Raw genomic sequence first — 20,851 nt, 5'->3', positions numbered from 1 at the left:
GGTAGGATGTGTGTTTCTAGGAATGTGTTCATTTCATCTAAGTTATCAAATTTGTTTGTCTACAACTGTCAATAGTACTCTATTATAAGCCTTTTTATCTCTACAAAATTGGTAGTAATGTCTCTTTCTTCATTTCTGATTTTACATATTTTGTTCTTATCTCTTTTTTTAATAGTCAATCTAACTAGTTTTGTCAATTTTGTTGATCGTTTTCCTCTTTTTACAGCTATTTTGAGGCATAACTGACAAAACTGTAATATATCTAAAACGTATAATGTGATTATTTGATATACATATATATTGTGAAAGGATTCTCACAATCAAGTTAATTCACATACCCATCACCTGTCATATATTTACTTTTTGTGTGTGAGGACACAAATTCTACTCTCTCAGAAATTTTCAGTTACAGAATACAGCATCATCAGTTAGTCCCCATGTTATACATTAGCTCCTCAGACCTTATTCCTTCATTTTATCCCTCATGTTATAACTGAAAATTTGTATCCATTTACCAGCGTGTTCCCATTTCCCCCCATGCCCAACTGCAGGCAACAATTTCTGCTCTGTGTTTCTATGATTCCAACTTTTTTTTTAGATTCCACACATAAGTGATACCGTGCGGCATTTGTCTTTTCTTCATCAGGCTTATTTCACTTAGCATAATGTTCTCCAGGCTCATTCATGTTCTTGCAAGTGTAAGGATTTACTTTAAGGCTGAATAATATCCCATTGTGTATGTTATGTATGTATATTTGTGTGTATGTGTGTGTGTGTGTGTGTGTATCAGATTTTGTTTATCCATTCATCTGTGAGAGACAGGCAGGTTCTTTCCATACCATTACTGTGAATAACATTTCAAAGTTTGTTTTTGTTTTTGTTTTTTTCCCGTACCACGTGGCTTCTGGGATCTTAATTCCCCAACCTCGGATTGAACCCAGGCCCTCCCCTCAGCAGTGAGAGCACGAAGTCTTAACCACTGGACAGCCGGGGAACTCCTAAAAAAATATTGTTTCTTTTTGCTATATGACCAGAAGTGGAGTTGCTGGATCACATGGTATTCTAATTTTATTTTCTTGAGGAATCTCCACACTGTTTTCAGTACTGGTTGTACCAATTTACATTCCCAAAAACAGTGCACACAGATTCCCTTTTCTCCACATCCTCACCGGCATTTATCTCTTGTCTTTTTCAGAATACACATACTAACAGGTGTGAGGTGATATCTCGTTGTGGTTTTGATTTGCATTTCCCTGATGACTGGTGATGTGAATCACCTTTTCATATACCTGTTCCCCAAATGTTTGTCATCTTTGGAAAAATGTCTTTTTAGGTCCTTTGGCAACTTTTAAATTGTGTTATATGGTGTTTCTGCTACTGAGTTGTATGAGCTCCTTGTATACTTTGGATATTAACTTCTTTTTAGATACGTGATTTGCAAATATTTTCTCACACTCCATAGGGATGGGGAGGATCTAAGTTGCTTGTCTGAGGTCACACCGCCGGAAGGGAAGGCTCTAAGAGTCCCAAGTTTCTCTTCCTCGCCCCTCTTGCTTCCTGCCCCTGGAATGTGGGTTCCCCCCAGACGGAGCAAAGTACCTGTCAAGCAGCATCAAATATCCAGTGCAATCAAGACAAGTTCTATGATATGAAAGCAAGTCCTCGGGGCCAAGGCCCATGGTCCTGCTAACTCCCTGGGAAAGAGGCCTCGAACATCACTCGTGATATCAGAGAGAGCCAAGGACACACACAGGGAACGTTGCCCTGGGCAGTGGCCACTTCATGCTTCATGGTGTGTGACCAGTGTGAGAACGCAAGGCCGTAGGAGGGCCCCATGCTTGGCTAAATACTCTGCCACCACCGTCTTGAAAGTCTTGATAATTATTGAACAAGGGCCCTGTATTTTCATTTTACACCCAGCCCTGTAAATTATGTAGCTGGTCCTGCTTCTGGGAAAGGTTCTTGGTCACCTTCTCCCTACCGTCCCTGTCCCCAGTCTCAGGACTTTGTGCAGGGCCAGGGCTGCGCACAGTCACTGTAAGAGATGCTTTTCCGACCACCGTTTGGAACCAAAACCAAACCAACAAAAGCCCCAGATCCATGCAATTAGCCAATGTCTCCTCACCAAGACAAAGCCCCTCTGCCCGGAAAGATGCTGCTGCTGGCTTGAGACTCCTTTTGCCCCTGAACGTCCTACCCGCCAAGGTCTTGCTGCCATTGTCATGTGACACAGGTCAAATGACCAGGGGCTTTTTTCCCCTCTGCATTTTCCTGCATAGATTTGCACCTGTTTCTGTGGCTAATGTTACTGTTGGGTTTCTGTTTTCCCGCCTCTGTCCTCTCATCCCTGCTCACACACTGCACACACAATCATAAATTATATTCCAGACAGGCCACGAATCTCTCCTCACACACATCCCTGATAAAATGTTTACCTGATGGTTTCAAGACCCTAAGCTGCCTCCAGCCAATTTTTGCTGACGTACGTCACCCCTGGGACTAGCCAGAGGTGGGCAGTCAAACGTTAGCATCAACACATCCTTTAGAAGGTCCCTAAGAGGGCTACATGCTCCAGGGCTGTTCCTGGAAAGTAGGTCACAGCCTGTGGGATGGCCAGACATTGCCCCCAGCCCCAGGAAGGGGAGGATGAGGTCAGAGAACTTGCAATGTCGTGACCCTTCGATATGCCTCTCACAAGGACAAGCTCTCCTCGAAGGAAGGTTATACATAACTGAGCGTTTCTGTCCAGGTGGTACTTATAATAACCAAAGGAATTAATGCAGATTAGTTTTCTTTGGTGTCTGGGTGTGGTAGGCATAATGATGTCCCAAAGATGTCTGCATCCTAGTCCCCGGTACCTGTGAATATGTTACATTACATGGCAAAGGGGAAGTAAGGTTACAGATGGAATTAAGGTTGCTAATCAGCTGACTTCAAAGATGAGATTATCCCGAATTGTCCAAGTGGGACCAATGTAACCACAAGGGTCCTTAAAAGTGGAAGAGAATCAGAAGAGGAGGTCAGAGTGATGCTATGTGAGAAGGACTTGACCTTCTAGGTCGAAGATAGAGCCTGGCTTTGAAGACAGAACAAGGGGCCATGAGCCAAGAAATGCAGGCAGCCTCCAGAAGCTGGAAAAGGCAAGGGAACAGATTCTCCCCTAGAGCCTCCAGAAAGGAATGTCGCCCTGCTGACACCTTGATTTTAACCCAGTGAGAACTCTGTCGGACTTCTAACCTATGGAACTGTAAGTTTATAAGTTTGTTTTGCTGTAAGTCACTAACTTTGTGATAATTTGTTACAGCAGCAAGAGGAAAATCATGAACTACCTCCTTAGATTCTTATCACCGGGGTGTGTTTAACAAGCAGAGCTAAGCTGAGGCAGGGAAAGGCCCCTGGAGGAACCATCACTGCTTCCCTCGTGATGAGAAGACCTGGCAAAATTATGAAGTAAGCAAAGTGATGAAAAACACCCTTTGTTTTTTGTCCTTGGGTTGTGCCACAATCCAACGGGATCCCTCATTTGGGGGACTCCAGGTAGACCCACCCCATAAAGGCCTATTGAATCCAGGAGCTCCCAAGTTTTCCCTTCAGCCTATCAAGGTTTAATTATCCTAGCTATTAACTAAAGCATGAAAGTGATCATATTGACTATATATATATATATATATATTGACTATAGATACACGACAGGATAATGGAAGAGAGTATATAAATTTACTGTTTATCCGTTTGGGAAATGCTGACATGCTTAATGAGCCTCACTCCAACCCAGCAGCACTTAATCTTTTTAAAGTCACAGGCTCTGCTGAGAATCCAATGGAAGAAAAATGCCAACACACACAAAACCTATTTCGGGGGCTCATGAAACCACTGAGGCATCCAGCCTCAGCCCAGAACCCCTGCTCCAATTGCTAGGACAGCTAAGGAAGGTAATTTGAAGGCTGTTTAAGGCCTGTGTCCCTAAAATCACTTCTCCCTGTTGGCTACTTCCTGCCTGTACACAAAGCTGATCGTGGGGCCAACCTACAAAACACCAGAATTATTAACAAGTACCTCTTTCCCACTGGTTGAAGAGACCTTAGGGGTAACAGACCAGAAGCCAGTGATGGGAACAAAATGTTCAAAGAATGGAGACAAGAAGCAGTGAGAGATAACCTGGGCGGGGTGTGGTGGCGGACAGATTTTGACATGGCAACAGCGTATCTTGTGGGCAGAGAGGCACAAAATCCCCATTCCCTGTTAAATAGGATCTGACTACCACCAGACTGAGGTGGATGAGCCCGGGCCAAGGGGGAGACTGACACCCACATCCCTGTCACGGCCACCTGGGTACATCCCTGGGCAATGCTATCCGATCCATCCCCACTCCAGAGCCACCCATGAGCCCGGTGCCCAAACCACTGCTGTGTAAGTCGGTGCCTCTCAAGGCAGTGTCACCTGAGGGTGTCCAGCAGGGCTCAGGCATCAGAAGGACATTCCCGCAAGCCCTGACTGCCCCTTACCAGCTCTGGATCTTGGGCAAATGAGTCCGCCCTGCATTCTGCCTCCTCAGATGCAAAATGCAGACGATACCAGGACAAGTCCACAGTCCGTCATCAAGGGTCAGATGTGCTGCAAGGTTCAGAATTTTTCAGATTTGATAAAGGTAATAGAGTCCCTATGCATTATGGTAATGCCCATGGCGGGTCTGTCACACAACACATCAATACGAACATTCAGACTGAAAAGGATAAACAGTTTAGGTCAGGTTTTGCCACCAAATGCATTCATTGGGTTAAGCTTCCCCTCTACTTAGTTATGAAATAATTTTGTTTGCAAACTTTTGCTGTTGTTCAGAACAGCTGTAAAGACATTAAGGCCCTGTAGGATTATTGTTGTGTGGATTAAAACAGTTACAACGCCCACCGCCTCTAGCCATCCCTGCGCCTCAGGCCCACTTCGGTCCTGGCGTTCATCACACTGAGTTACAATTCTCCTAGGTCTGTCTCCTCTTCTAGATCGTGAGCATCTTGTGGGCAGGAATGATAGCTTGCTCACCTGTGTATTCCCAGCATCTGGCCCATGCTGGGCACATGTCCATAAATGTGTGCAAAACACAAGTTAATTAGTCATCTAAATCTCTCCACCTGCCTGCCTCCAAGCAGGTGGAAAAGCGCACCCCAGAAGTGCTCCCTCCCTTGCTCCTGAACCGGGTACACATCAGAACATCAATCTGCCTACTCAGCAATATCACGACGACGGTGCAGGAACCTCCTTGGCACTTTCAAATACTTTTTTCATAAACCCAATTCATGTCCACTAGGAATGGCCCTGACCAGGGAGAGACTTGGGAGGCCCACCTGTCTGTTTGCTTCTCCGGGAGCTGCTCCCACACGTCGTGCAGTCTGGGCACAGCACCAATGCGAGCTCTGCTTTCAGGACTTTGCATGTCTCTTTCTCTGTGAAGACTCCAAGCCTGCCGGGGTTTGGAAGCCTCTCTGCTGCCTCTTCACACTTATCTCTGAATGAGAGAAACCCAGCCCGGCTCCCCTGAGCAAGGCTGAATGACTTGGAGAGCGCAGAGCCTTTTCAAGAGAACGGAGAGGAAAATTCAACAGCGGGAGGAACTGAAACAGCCACTTGGATTACTGTCCTAGGTGAGGGTGGTCACCTGTGTCACGTGGTCACCTTTGTCACGTGGCCACATTGACAGGATGCAGGTTAGAATTAAGCCCACTGCCGCCCATCGGATGCACAGTGAACATCTAGAGCGTCTCCCCAATGGTTGTCATCTCTTGGTGGGTCAGAATCATTTACAAGGGTCCTTGTATCTCAGGTAGCAGAGGAGCCTGGGTCCAGGACGCCCCTAAAGTGTGCCTTGTCCCAGGCAGAGCTGCACTGCCTCCCCGCCTGCCTGGTCTAAGAAGTATTTGCTCCTCAGCAAATGAAGACGACTGGAAAGCCCCGACCCTCAGAGATGAAAGGGGCCCGAGAGAAGGGCTCCACCGACCTCCATTTTTTGAGTGGACACGTTTCCTGAACGCGGTCACGTCTATACAGCGGATTTCCTGCACCAACTCGCTGTCTGGTCCTGGGAGCGATAATAATGATGCCACCGCTACTCGTACCGGGGCTGCCTTCCCGGAGGGGAAGATCGGGCAGGCGAGGCGCTGAGGCTGCGCAGTTGGCTGCCGCACCTGAGTCCCCTCCGCAGTCCTAAGAAAGGTTTCAGGGCCCTCTTCCAAGCAGGTGGAGGTTTCTGCCTAGGGCTGTTTGTTTGAGGCTTTCTCCTGAGTTTTTTTCACCTCTTCTGAACAGCCTTCCACGCCAGGGATGATCCAAGCACCTACCCTCACCCCGCCCCGGGGAAACAAGCTCACTCCACACCACAAAGCATTCCGGGTCCGGGTCCGGGTCCGATCACAGGTTCTCCTTCCGTTTTAACTCTCCTCTCTCCAGTGAAACTCCCACCCCCTCGGGATCAGCTCTGTGTAAGAAGCTGTGTGCTGAGAGAGGAGCCCCTGCAGCTATTCCCATTCCCCAAATGCTGCCTCTTATCAACCCTAAGGAATCTCGGGCTAGTGGAATTGGAGGCAATGTAACAGCCTTGCACCTGTTCTGAGACGGGGCACGTGTGTGGGGATGTGACATTAAACTGCTAGGGACACAGCATCACTCCCAGGTTACCTGCCTCCGTGTCAGAGCACCTCCAACCCACAGGGTATAAGAGCTACCCGTGGCACCTGTTAAAATGCAGAGTCCGGGTCGCTCCCAGAGGTTCTCATCCTGTAGGGCCTGGGTGGAGCTCCCGTCTGGGTAGAGCCCCCTGATCTGCACGTTGCACGAGCAACTCAGATGACCCCCAATACACAGTCCGCAGACCAGCCTGAGAACTACTGCCTCACTCATTACCTATGTCTGCTTCTCAGTTTCTACCCCTTCCCGCTTCTGAAAACTGACCCTCACAAATGTTTTCCCGCAAAGAGCTGGGGGAAGTTGGTAGGGGAAAGGTGGCCCCCGAGGTTTTCCATGAGGACGATGTAGCCAGAATTACCCCAACTAATACTGGATACTTAAGTATATACAGATGCAATTGTCTTGAATTTGCTTCAATCTAATCCGAAAGGGGGGGGGGGGAAGCTATAAAGGACATTGCTAGGATACCTGATGACATTCGGCTATCCACTGTGGATTAGATAATATCAAGGTTGGGACTTCCCTGGTGGTCCAGTGGTTAAGACTCTGTGCTTCCAAAGCAGCGGGAGCCAGTTCCATACCTGGTGGGTGAATTACGATCCCATATGCTGCTGGGCATCGCAAAAAAATATATATATATAATATCAAGTTTAAATTCCTGGTTTTGAACATTGTACTGTGGTTGTATTCTTATTGTTAGGAAATACATACTGAAGTATTTAGAGATAAAAGGACACAATATCTCCGACTTATTCTCAAATGGCTCAGAAAAAATAGTAGTCACACATATGTATACATATACACTAGAGAATATGATAAAGCCAATGGGATAAGATGGAAATTGTTCAGTCTGCGTAGAGTAAATGGGAGTTCCCTGTACTGTTCTTACAACTGTTCTATGTATCTGAAATTATATATCAAAGTAAAAAGTTACCAAAAAAAAAAAATCCCCAGGTGAGGGGTGGGTGTGGGGATAGAGACTCCATTCTCTTTACTTTTATGTATGTTTGAAGTTTTCTATCATTAAAACAATTCCCTGTACCAAGCCTCAGGTATGGTTTGAGTGGCACCAACCCTGGGCTGCTGGGAGCCTAGACACCGTCCACAACATCGCGGGCAATGACCTGTGAGCTAGGAGTACCGCCTGGATTAGCGGTAAGGTCCTCCACGTTCTGTCCTCCCAACTCCCAACACTTAGCGATACACCTTCACAATCTGACTTTTCCAATGTTATTTTTTTCTGATGATTAATATCAAATCTTTCGGGGGGAATCTTACATAAAGGCAATTATAAACTAGAAAATAAACATCACCTTTTAGACACACATTGCCTCTATCACAAAAGAAGTTTTTATTAGGACAGGTGATTTACTTTCAACCCCAGAACTTAGACTGGGCCCTAATACCTTTCCTTACATGATTTAGGATATAAATTTAAGCCAGAATGACTGACTGATTTTTTCAAAGTTCTCATTCAGTTAAAATAGAAAAGGATAGAAGCTGAAGATTATATGAATCATATGATAAGAAGAAAATGCATATGCAGAGATGATATTAAAAATATTTGAGTACACCATAGGGAACTATATTCAATATCTTATAATAACCTATAATGGAAAAGAATCAAAAAAGGAATATATATATATATATATATCTCCAAATTACTTTGCTGTATATGTGAAAGTAACACAATATTGTAAATCAACTATACTTCAATTAAAAAAAAACTGACAACCCACAAGGGCACCAACCAATCAAAACCAATCAGAACAGATTTATTTTTAGATTTAAGCCCTGCAGCTGAGCCAGGTATTGACCCTTTAGCTCTTGGATTGTTGGGAATTCCAGGAGCACCAGGAAAGGCACAGTTATCCAATGATTCTAACCACTGGGCGAACACTGACTACCAGCTCTGTGCATGAAGGAATATTAGCAATAATAACTGTGCTTTATTCCAACCCTCCTGGGAGCTCTGCCAAGTTTAGGTTCATACCCAGTCTATGCTCAGAGGGTAGCTCCAGATGGAGTCAAGACCCTGGAGTAATTCAAGCAGAGCTCAAAAATGTTAATGACTCATCCACTCGTCAGGAGCTAGGGAGCCAAACACAATGGATTTGGGGGTGGGAGATGGGAGGGGGAGATATGTGGGCATTATTCACACTTGCTACTAAATACCTTCTTTTGCTTATAGAGACTCTAGGGCAAAACAAATGCTTTCAGGGACACTCCAGTGACTCACAGGCTGAGAATAGAGACGATCTTCATTGTAACCATCTGCAAAAGCTTCTTATGAATGTATTTATTAGAGGAGGGAACCGACAAACTACTCCAGGAAAGTTACATTTTAGAAATTCATTTCTAATTTCATGCATAGAACTTTTAAAGAAGTAAGAGTATTTTCCACTTCTACTCATGCCAAGAGAACATTAAGTTGGATACACTACTTGGGGAAAATCACAGCTGTTCCTCTGAGTTATAAAAGGTAGGAGGGTAGAGACCAGGTCTCTGTTTTTTTACACAGTGCCTGGCTCAAGACCATAGCAAATTAATTGCCTGCTTGATAAATGTTTTTTGACGATGAGGTGGGGGATGCTTTGGGAGATGGCCTTGCTCATTCAGGTCACAGGTTGCATTTACAGTCATTGTCTCTTTAGGGAACCAAGCTAAAACCCATACAGCCAAATTGCGAGGGCATGATGGTATGCATACAACAGACAGTGATACAGGAAGAAAACAAATTTAAACCTGAGTTCTAAACTCTATTCTTGTACCTCTTCATTTCCAAGTCCACTGGTATTTGATTTTTTTTTTTTCCATTTTAAGGGCAGGGCTTCCGTGGTAGCGCAATGGTTGGGAAGCCGCCTGCCAATGCAGGAGACACGGGTTCGAGCCCTGGTCCAGGAGGATCCCACATGCCGCAGAGCAACCAAGCCCGTGCACCACAACTACTGAGGCTCGCGCGCCTAGAGCCCGTGCTCCGCAGCAAGAGAAGCCACCGAAGTGAGAAGCCCACGCACCGCAATGAAGAGTAGCCCTGGCTCTCCGCAACTAGAGAAAGCCCGCGTGCAGCAGCGAAAACCCAACGCAGCCAAAAATGAATAAATAAATTTATTAAAAAAAAAAAAAGAGTACCTGCTGGGTGAGATTAAGTGGACTTTTTTTTTTTAAGTGGACTTTTAAATGCCCTTTTAAGTAAAATTTGAGGCAAGAGAACAGAAATCTGACCGTGACGTCATCACTGACGTTCTGCGTCACCTGAACGATGAAGACAATGACCAGCCAAGAAGACCATTCATCAGTCTGAGGAAAGTGTGTCACCATGGAAAACCTTGGTAAAGAACACATTCTAAGTCACTCACTGTCCATCTTTTTCTTTTTAAATCCATTCTCCCACAAGGCATTTAACATTTCCCTGTGCCCAGAGCAACCTTCCCCAGCCCCGTCTCACCCCATAAAAACCCAGAGGAGCGATAGAGAATTCTGCAAGCTCCCCACTGAGGTCAGGGTGACTCCCAGGTGGACACGGGTGCAGAGGGGCATGCAGATTCCTGGGGCACTGAGAAAGGCTTCTCTCTCCCCAGTCCTTTCCCCAAAATCACATGGACAGTTCTCTTACAGGGGCAAAAACATCTTTAAAGTTAAGAAACAACATGAAAACTTTCCTTAGAAAGAAAGGCCACACAAAGATTAAACTCATTCATTCGTCTCCTCCTGCATCCATTCCCCCAGCACAGTGTATGTTGAGCAGAGGCCATTGCCAGGCTCTGGGGAGGCAGATGTGCCATGGGAGAGCTCAGAGCCTCATGGAAAAGGCAGACATTTACAACTCGCTGAAATGACAGCAGGACTGGAGACAAGCGGAGCGGGTAGGGAGTAGAGGGGAAGAGCGTGCTAAAATATGAAATCAGAGCCTTTCCAGGGAATGGAGGTGACACCAAAGAGGGAAGGTCATGAGAGGGAGTAAAGGCAGGCCCTGGAGCAGAGGTGTTTGCTGACCCAGCAGCCATGCCCTCTTCTCCCTTCCCCCAGAGCCTGGGTTTTGTTTGGCTCTTAACCCCCGCCTCATGTGGCATGTGGCTCAGTGGCTAACGCTGATTATCCTGAATCCCTTGCCAGTGATGGTTTAACAAGGGACTTGGGACACAATCTTGCAAGTGAGACTTGAGGAGACATCAGCTGTGAGATGACCAGGAGAGAGTTTCTCTCTGATGAGACTTCAGGAAGGGGCAGCCTCTCTCTTCTTCTGTAGGACACTGTTGTAACTCCTGGAACTCTGGCAGCCATCTTGTAACCACAAGGAAAACTAAATTCCACAAGGCCACCATGGCAGAAATGAAACCTGCACTTTGATGTGATTACTGAGTCATCCCACAAGTGCCCTACCTTAGGATTACCTACCAGTGAAATTAGAAATTTTCCTTATCTTTTAAGCCATCCTAAGTTGAGTTTTGTGCTACTTGCAGCCAAAAGCATCCTTTGTGGAAGGTGGCCCTTTCCTGAGGCCCCCTCGCCTTTACCAGTTCATCTGGTAAATGAACTGTTAACTGTTTTACCAGTTAAACAGACATGCTGAATTCCCAAGGGCCATGCACAGAGACTTCCTGTTATTTTTCTCCAGCTCTACTCATGAAAATAAAATTAATTTTCTAGCCCATGAATTAAACATCACTGCTGCCGGCTGAAAGATTTTAGCAACAGTCTTTTGTTGGCAAGAGAAGCAGGATCCCGACATGTTCTAAAATAAGCTACAAGGAGGCAGGAGGGGAGGAGGGGAGGCAAAGGGGAGGAGGCCATTAAACGGAAAAAGAAAGAGTTGCCAAATCCCACCCATGTGCAGCTTCTCTGACCCGTCGGCCTGTGGCCTGACTTGAGGGAGTGATTCTCTAAGTTCACTGCAGATGGGTCACCTGGAGACCTTATCAGTGCAGGTAGTGATTCAATAGGTCCAGGGTGGGGTCTGAGAGTCTTTCTTTTTAACAAGCTCCCAGGTGATGTTGCTGGACCACAGCCTGCAGGGACCCACAGAGCCCTCCGTAATAAGCTGCAGAAATGGGAAGCAGGACATTGAGGAGGGTAGTGAGAACCAGCTGTTTAAGCTCAGGTTCAAGGGAGGAAGTGAGGTGAGAAGAACTCCCCTACACACCTGTACCTTTGAGAAACAGAGGAAAGAGGAACACAGGAGGAGGAGAGAGCCCTGGGTCTGGTATGCCTGTGCTATTATACCCTTGGGGCATTTTAGTAATTTAGTCCTGGGACAATACCCCTGAATCTGAGATCAAAGGCCCAGCTGAGACATTATTTCTAGCTCTCCCTCAGCTCTGGCCAGCCTGAGGGAGGTGCCCGGCCCCACTGCACACCTGCTCCAAGGCGTCTGCCTCAGGGTCTTTCCCGAAAATCTTCAGACTCACTCATCCCGCTGCCATGTGTCTGGTCTAGAAGTTATACACCAAGAGCCGCTGGTGTGTGTGATGGGTGAGAGGAGGTGAGAGGCAGGTAGAGGCTGAAGGGCAGCCCCTCCGAAAGCCTGATCTCCTCCCAGTCTTCCTGGTCCTGTTGAATCTTCCTGCCCTGGATCTGGGCCCTGATCACCTTCAGCCTCGCTGAACCACCAGGTCCTTGACTGGCTCTCCCCTCTCCCCTCGGGAGCTCTGTAGCCTGTGGCTACAGTGCCATCTCACCCAAACCCCTTGGCCAGCCAGCCTCGGGCCTCCTGGAGGCTCAGTCCAACCACCTCCTCCTCCGGGAAGCCTCCCCAACTCCCCCAGGCTGGCACCTGCAGCTAATGCTGCCTTGGCGGTTCTCACCTGTGCACCCGTCTGTCTCTCCAACTGGCTTTAAGTGCCGTGAAGTCAGGGATGGTGTCGGTGCCTGGCAAGTAATGGGTGAGTAATAAGCATAACTGAATATGGATAAGGGAATTAAATAATGGTTCTCAGCCCCGCTGTGCATCAGAAACACCTTAATGCCTTTTCCAAAAAAGCCAGGACCTCACTCCTAGAGATTCCAGTGCAGTAGGTCCGGGCGGGGGGGCGCCCAGGCTTCTGAATATTTTAAAAGATCTCCAAGTGATTCTGATATGTTTTGACAATAGTTGAAAAGGAAAAGAATGAATGAATTAGTGGACAAGTGAATATGTGACTGCACGTGCAACTGTGAGGCTCTCTCGTGGCCGTTCACACTCAGAGTGAACAAACGGCAGACACTGATGAAGGAGGATAGCGGGTCCCTGCTGGGATGGCCACCAACCCATTGCCAGGGAAAACAAAGTCAGAAAGCAACTGCTTTACCCCTGACCAGGGCTTTCTGACAACGGGGGGGGGGGGGGGGGTAGCCGGAACAAGTCCCAGCCACCAAAGGGGGAGCTCAAGGAAGGGAAGGCGCGAAGGGAAGCACCGAGGGCCAAGTGCCTCACTCTCGTTCCTTTCACTCCAGCTGCGACATGCTGATGGTTGTACCGCTCTTCTCACTGTGCAGCTGGGGACGCTGCGGCTACGGGGGGTGAGCGACCTGCCCAAGGCTATAGCTGGGGGGCTGGGCCTTGAACCCAGATCCTCTGACTCTCACGTCCATACTCTTAACCCCAGGGTGGCACTTCCACAGAAGCAGGATATGTCACAGCAGAGGGATGGCGAGACTGCACACCAGAGACTACAGAATGTCTAAATAAATGCTCAACAAGAATAATGCCAACCAAAGACGATGTTGCCTTTTATAAAAATTTAGAGAAACCACCATGACTGTGTCACCCTTTTGTAAATCTCTCAGTGACTTTTCCAAGCAACTATTATGATGTTATACAATACACAAATCAGGACAAGATGAGAACTAAATGTTACACGAGGTCAGGATAATCTATTTAGATTTAAAGGCTATGCCTTATATTTGAGCCACAAGAACTCCAAGTCCCAGACAAACAGACACGGAAGCCCTGCGGGTTCCCTGACGCCTGGCCCACGGTGGGGTTGGTAGTAACAGAGAGCACTGCATGTCTATCCTCTGGCACCAGTTTGACATTTGCCCTGATTCTTAAAACAACTTTCAGATCAGTATCCCTATTTCAGAGACCAGGAAACCGAGGCTCTCACACTGGAAAGGGGCCTGCCCGAAGTTGAACTAAGTGGCAATGCTGGGATTCCCGCTCTGGTTTCCACTCTGCAGAGCGACTTCACATTTCAGGATGACAGTGCAGTTGGCAGTGACCTTGACCAGTGTTAGAAAAAAACCGAGTTAATAATGTTAACCTCAACCTATACTTATACTTGTTGGGACTATTAAGCCAGCAAAAGCACACCATTCTCTCGGGTTTCGCTGCACTCCACCCAGCCTTGGGTAGGGCTCTTAGTGCTTGCCTGGTTATTAAAAATGCAAGAGTTGCAACCATGGGCTGGGAATTACAAGATTTAAAAGGAAGATTCATTTATGTTTTTCAGTTTTTTAGTAGTTTGAGCGTTAAAGATTTAAAAAAAAAAAAAAAAAAAGATGGGGCTTCCCTGGTGGCGCAGTGGTTGAGAATCTGCCTGCCAATGCAGGGGACACGGGTTAGATCGAGCCCTGGTCTGGGAGGATCCCACATGCCGCGGAGCGGCTGGGCCCATGGGCCACAATTACTGAGCCTGCGCATCTGGAGCCTGTGCTCTGCAACAAGAGAGGCCTCGATAGTGAGAGGCCCGCGCACCGTGATGAAGAGTGGCCCCCGCTTGCCACAACTGGAGAAAGCCCTCGCACAGAAACGAAGACCCAACACAGCCATAAATAAATAAATAAATAATTCCCATTTTAAAAAAAAAAAAAAGATGATTCAAGGAGACAGAAACGGGGAAAAAAGTCAAAACTGAGACCCTAAGACATTTAGGAGAAATGATTTGGCCCTGTTTTTACAGCAATTTAACTGGCTCTGCTCAAAAAGCCCCAAAGAAAACACTAAAGACCAGGTGAGTTATCAGCTGAACAAAAAGATTCTTCTTTACAAAATAATGGCCTTCTGGAGGAAAACAGGAGGAAGAGAGGATGAAAGAGAAGGGAATGGGGGAGGGAGGAGGGACAGGGGGATCTGTGTTCATTTCTCTTTGGAGACTTTGAGAAAGAACCCTTGTTTCCCAAGCCAAAGCAATCTTTTCTATGCAAGAGAGGCAACGAAGCCATGTTGTGTGCCAGCTTTGTAGACTTGATTGTGCTGCAAGAGGGCCTTTTTTCCTTCTACTAAAGAAAAAAAGCCAGTATCAGGACCAATAATAATAAGAGCAGCTAACAATTACTGGACATCAGCCAAGGTCCAGGCACTGTGCTAAGTAGTTTACACCTATTATCGAATTTAATTCTCACAGCCTCATGAGCAAGAAGTATTGATATACCCATTTTACAGGTGAGAAAGCTGAGGTCTGGAGATGTTCATTTGCCCAAGGCCATGCAGCTGGTAAGTAAGTAGGAGAGCAGGGATTCACATTCTCAGTTGTTTCTCTTCTGAGCTGTGCTCACCCTAGAAAACCCGGAGGTAAAACAGAAGTCCGTGGCCATGCATTCTGGGAGGGCTTCAACAATGTTAGGGATTTGGTGGAAAAAGAAGCCCAACAAAGACATCAGGACCATCGAAGGTGTGGATTCCGGTTACCCAAGGCCTGACAGAAGACAGCTCATCTTTGGGCAACTCTCAGAATTGGACAGAATTTGACTGATGGACCAGTACCTTCCAAACCCCAGCCTCTCCTGACCCTCCCTCCTGCTAGACTGCCTCGTCAATTCCTGCCACCGCTCAGATTCCTCGCCATAGGCTGTGTGCCAGCAACCTGAAGGGCACCAGAGAATCCTGTCTCTACCTTAGCAATGGTCACATTTGCCCTGGGGCAAGATGGAAGGGAGCAGGGCATGTTACTGTTTTGCATGCCTGATACTGTCACTGAAATTGTCATGATGTCACCAAGGCATATTTAGGGGACTCGGATGGCATTTCAAGGGAAACCAGAAAAGTCCCTCATGTTTTTGGAAACGAGTGGCCAGAACGCCTGGAGACAGGGCAAAGCTGCTGGGAAGGGGCGCCAGGACTCTGACCTCGACACCACAGCTGCAGCTCCTCACTCCCCTATTCCACTCGTCTTGGGATTCAGGGCATGAACGAACTGCCTCTTTGGCCAAAAACCCTCAAAGCAGGCACTTTTGTGAGCTCAAGGCTTCAGGTGAAGATTTTTCCTCCAGCTGGAGGTCGTGTTCTGTGCTCAAAAGTCATAAACTCATCCCTCAGGACCTGCGGGCACCAAGAGCATTCCGTTCTGACAGCCTGCCCACTCGGAAAACTGCAAGGGTAAGAAGAGAAAACAACTTGCTCTGGGCCCAAGGAGAGTCATAAAAAGGTGGGGAGTGAGGCAGTGGAGGAGGTCTGGACTGAACAACTTGATGGGATCTTTCCTGGATGACATCTTTCATAATCTGCCACGCAAATTACTCTTCGCACAACTGAACACCTAAAACATCCTCTGCTGGGTGCTCTGCATGGATGCCTCCTGTTTCCAGGGCAACCATACCTGGGGTGGAGGGTGGCAAGCAATAATAGATGGGCTAGTTAAGCCTACTGCCTTGACAACTCAGGTCCCTGAAGTGGACGAACAGCCCACTGGTGCATGAACTCAGTCCTAACACTACACAGAGCCAGTGGGAGAGATGAGGAAAAGGGCATCCAGTGGGGAGAAATTTGAAGCCCAAGGCACCAGGGCTTTCAATGAAAATAACCCTGATCAACAGTCTCCCTATAGATTCTAGCCATCAGCACACTGATCTTAGCTGTCTCTCTCCCTCACTTCTTCTCTCACAAGATATCCATCAGATAACATTCACTTACTTGGAATGTTTCTAAGTCACAAGTTTGAATCTTGAAACTACAATATCCACCACTGTCGGCTCTTTTTCTGTTTGTTTGTTTGGTTTTTTTTGGTGTGGGGGGGGAGCAATGAAACCCAGGTAGGGAGTGAATCAAGATTCAGGGAATGGAACTGATGAAAAGTAGCTAAGGCAATAGACTATGCAGGAAGGCACAAGGATGGGCTTGGCAACATCACCCACAAAGGGGAACCCAGAGTCCTGCAGTGTGATGACTTCTCCGGGGAAGCGAGAGGAGTTTGAGGCCGAGGACGGTGTCTTCTGGCCAAGGTCTTTCAGAAGAAAGATTCTGTCTCCACCACGGTGAGTGGCCTGGAAAGGGCAGAGGTGAATGGCAAACCCGGAGAGGGGGCCTTGTCCTTGTGGCTCCTGGTGGGATGCCAGAACCAGCGGGTGGGTGGCTGTAAGGGATGGAGCCTGTGGGTCTGTGGAGCTCCAGGCATGTAAGACAATATTTTAAGTGCTCACTTCTCCCTGAGCTCTCTGACACTGCGGCTATTACAGCTAAGTCCCAATCCCCTGGAGGCAGGTGAGCTCTGAAGTCCAAAGGCACAGTCCTGCCCCTGCAGGGAGAAGGAGTGGGGTGGAGAGGGAGCAGCTCCCTGGAGGATCCAGGGCAATAAGGGTTTTGGTTGGCAGGTGGGGGGAGTGTGTCCACGAAGCAATGACTGAGCATCTCACGATCTAGTCATCTGGAAGTAAAGGAAGAAGGAAGACAGGGAGAATGAAACCAACACATAACAGTAAAGAAGATGGTGGAAAGGACACTGAATTGAGGAGGTGTACTGAGCAGGGGAGGGCTGAGCAGGGAGGTTACCCAAAGCTTAGGGGGCTCTGGGAGGCTTCACAGATCCCCACAGACGCCCCGCCCCTCTCATCATTCCTCAGCTCTGCTCTGCCACACTCCCCTAAGAGGCCCCCATCTTCTGGAAGAGTTTGCTTCCGAGAGCAGGGACTGCAGAGTTTCAGGGGAAGGCTTGGAAACGAGCGGCCCCATTATGAACCCAGGCATCTGGAGCTGGCACTATGCTAAATAAGACGCCTTGCAGAAAGAGGTTTTCTTATTTTCTTCCTTCCTCTTCCCCTCTGGGAATAAAAGTAGGTTGTGTTTCTCCTGCCGCCGTTCCTTGGCGATCTCGGAAAGGAGAGCTGAAAGGGCTTCTTGGATCACCTCGTCCAATTCTCAGCCCAGGATATCAAGGCCAGCGCCTTTTGTCCCGGCTAACGTGGCCACTGCAGGGACTGAGGCCAAAACCAGTTGCTGGGGCAGGGGGTGTTGGAAGTGGTTCTGAGGTCAGCCACTGGAGTCACGTAGGGCAGGCACTCGGCCCCCGGGCCCCGGGAGGTGGGGGGCATTGGGGGGGGGCTCCTGGGCTCCCTCCCATGCCGGCAGGGTTGGGGGTGCTAGGAAAGAGGGTGGCGAGAGGGAGAGCTACAGGTGCGGTGACAGACAGGCACTGGTCAGAAGGGATAGGTCCCGGAGGGGATCTGCTCGGCCACGGTCTAAGCTTTGCGCCGGGGGCAGAGCGCTCTCGCCGCGGGGTTGGTGTGCTCGCCGAGAAACTTCTGGGACCGCAGAAGTGCAGCTGGGCACAAGAGATCACGGAGCGGGCAGGGATGGGGGCCTTGAAGGGGCAGGAAGGGAACTGGTGTCTTCCATCTCCTGCGCGAACATCAAGACTGATCCGGTGCCGGGTCTCTCCACCCCCGCTGCAACTCCCTTTCTTGTCCTGAACTCGGCCCCAAGGTCCGTGGCCCACAGAGGAGACTGAGAAGCCGAAGGGCGGCAGAAAGGAGCGCCCCTGGGACCCGCCTGGGCGACACAATCATCCCATCGGTCTCCCCGCCCTGGAACCCGGTTCAGCCGGTGCGCCTCTGCGCACAGCGGTGGCGCCGAAGGGCCCCGAGTCCGTCCAGGCGCCGCCAAAGGCGCCTACTCAAGCAGACAGCGGGGGAGGCAGAAGTTGAAAATACCAGCACAGAAATACCTGCCTGTCCCAAAGGCCGGACGACTGCAGGCCGGGGGGCCGGGGCGCGTGGTGGGGAGGCGAGCGGAGAGCGGAGGGGGGCTCCGCACCGCCCGAAGCCAGCGGCGACCCGCGCCCCCGCGCGCCCCGGCGCCGCCTCGCCTCGGTGCCCGGGGCGCAGGGGGCGCCGGCGGGACTTACCCCAGAGCAGAGTGAGCGGCTGGGCTTTGGGGATGAGCGCCAGGGAGTACACGGCCCCCAAGTGGAGCAAGCTCATCAGGAAGACGTTCCTCCAGACGATGTCCTGCCGCCGCCCGCCGCCGCCGCCCTCCGAGCCCTCGACCCCGAAGCCCACACGGATCTCCTCCTTGGCGGTGCGGAAGGGGACCTTCCCCTCGTCGGCGGCCGGGCCTGGCATGGCTGGGGAGAGGCGGGCGCTCGTGGCAGGGCAGCAAGCAGGCGAGCAGCCGGCGCGGAGCTCTCCGGTGGGGGCGACGGCTTCTGCCTCTTAGGCGGGGATTTCCGCACCTCCCGTCCCCGCCTTCCCGGGGCTTCTCTGCTTCCTTCTCTCTTCTTCTGGCGTTCAGCGCGGCTTAAGGATGCAAATCTTGGCGCCCGGCGTCTATTGCTAGCGAGTCGCCCCTACCGCTGCCGGGGCTGAACTCTGCGGCGAGGAACTGGAGGCGAGCGCCAGGGGCTGGAGGGGACGCAGGCGGGTGGGGGGAGGGGGTGTGGAAAAAGCCGAGAAAGCGGCGGGGGTGGGAGCGCTCCGAGGGAGGGAGCTGGGAAGAAAGACCCGCATAGCTACAGCCAATCAGGATCGCCTGTGGGGCTCTTAAAGAGAAAGGCGCCCCCTGGGCCTCCGCTGCCCGGGCTCCCCGGGGCCGGACGGGGTAGCCTGCTCGGCAGGCAGAGGGCAGCCTCCGCCCGCGGGTGGGTGAGCGGTGGCTCCCGGGTCAGGGAGCCTGCAGAGGGGCTCACAGCACTTCTGCAGCTGTTGTCTGTTTCTCCGGTTCCCAGAAATACCCTTCCCTTTTGAAAAGACTTCTTTTTGCTTTGAAGCTACGGGCTGGAGGATTTACAATACTTGCCTCAGGTCGCAACACAAGCTAAGGCCAGATCTGAGTTGAGAATCACAAGTCCCTGTGTCTCCAGGTTCCTATGGCTCCTTGGGCCTGGCGGGGTGGGGGGGGGGGGGTGTTGCAGGCAGCCGCTCAACTCTTTTTTTTTTTTTTTATGAAACACCTTTATTGGAGTATAATTGCTTTACAATGTGGTGTGTCAGTTGCTGCTGTATAACAAAGTGAATCAGCTATACGTATACATATATCCCCATATCCCCTCCCTCTTGGCGTCTCCCTCCCACCCTCCCTATCCCACCCTTCTAGGTGGTCACAAAGCCCCGAGCCGCTCAACTCCTTATTGGACAGCTTGCAGCCAGAAACACAGTAGGTGCTCAAATAATGCCTATTAGATGATGAATAAATGGTTTGGGGGCTGGTTAGTATACAGTAGTGCGCCGCCACTGCGCGGCCCATCGGCCACGCAGCTGTTTGTGGCAAATTCTCCGCTAACCAGTGCGTCTCTGGACTGTCTCCTAAGCCTCGAAGTCAGCATCGTTGAGATGGAGCTTTAGAAAAACATCACCCAGAACGTTCCAAGGAAACTTAACCTCAGAAGAATCGTGTCTGCTCATTCCTCCTCTCCCAACGCGGATAATTTAGAGCTATCCAGAGGGAGCCCTGATCGCACAGAAGTGCAGAGGAGGGTGAGCTGGCCGTGGCCCAAGCAGCTGTGGCTGCACCTGTGGCGGCGGATAGCAGAAGGAAAGGGGCCAGGAATGGAAGCTAGGGGCTCTGGATTCTACTTCTAATTCACTGTGACCCAACTCCGTCCTCTGGGGACAAATTTCCTTACCAGGAAGTAAGATTTATTCTTCTTTCCAGCTTGCAAAGTCTATAAATGTGAGTTTGAAAGGATACCATTATGTTGACAAAGAAAGCTGATTTTTGGATCAACTTGTTAGGAATCCTTTCCAGCCTCACAGGAGAGGGAAAAACATTACCAAGGACTGACTACATGAAAGGACCATACATGAGCATCTCATTGTTAGTAGACCAGAATCAGTCCAATCAGCCAGAAAAAACAATACCTAATTTAAAACTGAAGCAATGTATGTGGCTTGTGGAATGGTGGCCACTGAGCCAGTGTTATGGTGTTGCTTCAGTTGGAGCTGAAATTATAGAATGAAGGGACACTTGCCCGGCGACCAGATAAACGCCGGCCCTGTCATTAGACCAGTGAGACAACAGAACATGAGACTTGAGGGCATAAACTTC

General features: G+C 49.4%; 1 protein-coding gene across 1 annotated transcript in view; it reads right to left on the bottom strand.

The window, feature by feature from the left end:
- Positions 1–19,194, bottom strand: part of LOC137763454 (NUT family member 2G-like) — a 60,302-nt gene extending 41,108 nt beyond the window's left edge. The window contains exon 1 of the mRNA XM_068541964.1: positions 18,714–19,194. Coding sequence (XP_068398065.1) covers positions 18,714–18,930 — 217 coding nt within the window. The 5' untranslated portion in view covers positions 18,931–19,194. The remainder of the gene's footprint in view (positions 1–18,713) is intronic.
- Between the last annotated feature and the right edge of the window lie 1,657 nt (positions 19,195–20,851).

The sequence above is a fragment of the Eschrichtius robustus genome, chromosome 4 (genome assembly GCF_028021215.1).
Source record: "Eschrichtius robustus isolate mEscRob2 chromosome 4, mEscRob2.pri, whole genome shotgun sequence".
NCBI lineage: Eukaryota > Metazoa > Chordata > Mammalia > Artiodactyla > Eschrichtiidae > Eschrichtius > Eschrichtius robustus.
Note: the sequence above shows the minus strand (reverse complement) of the source record. Positions and strands in the feature narration are given on the sequence as shown.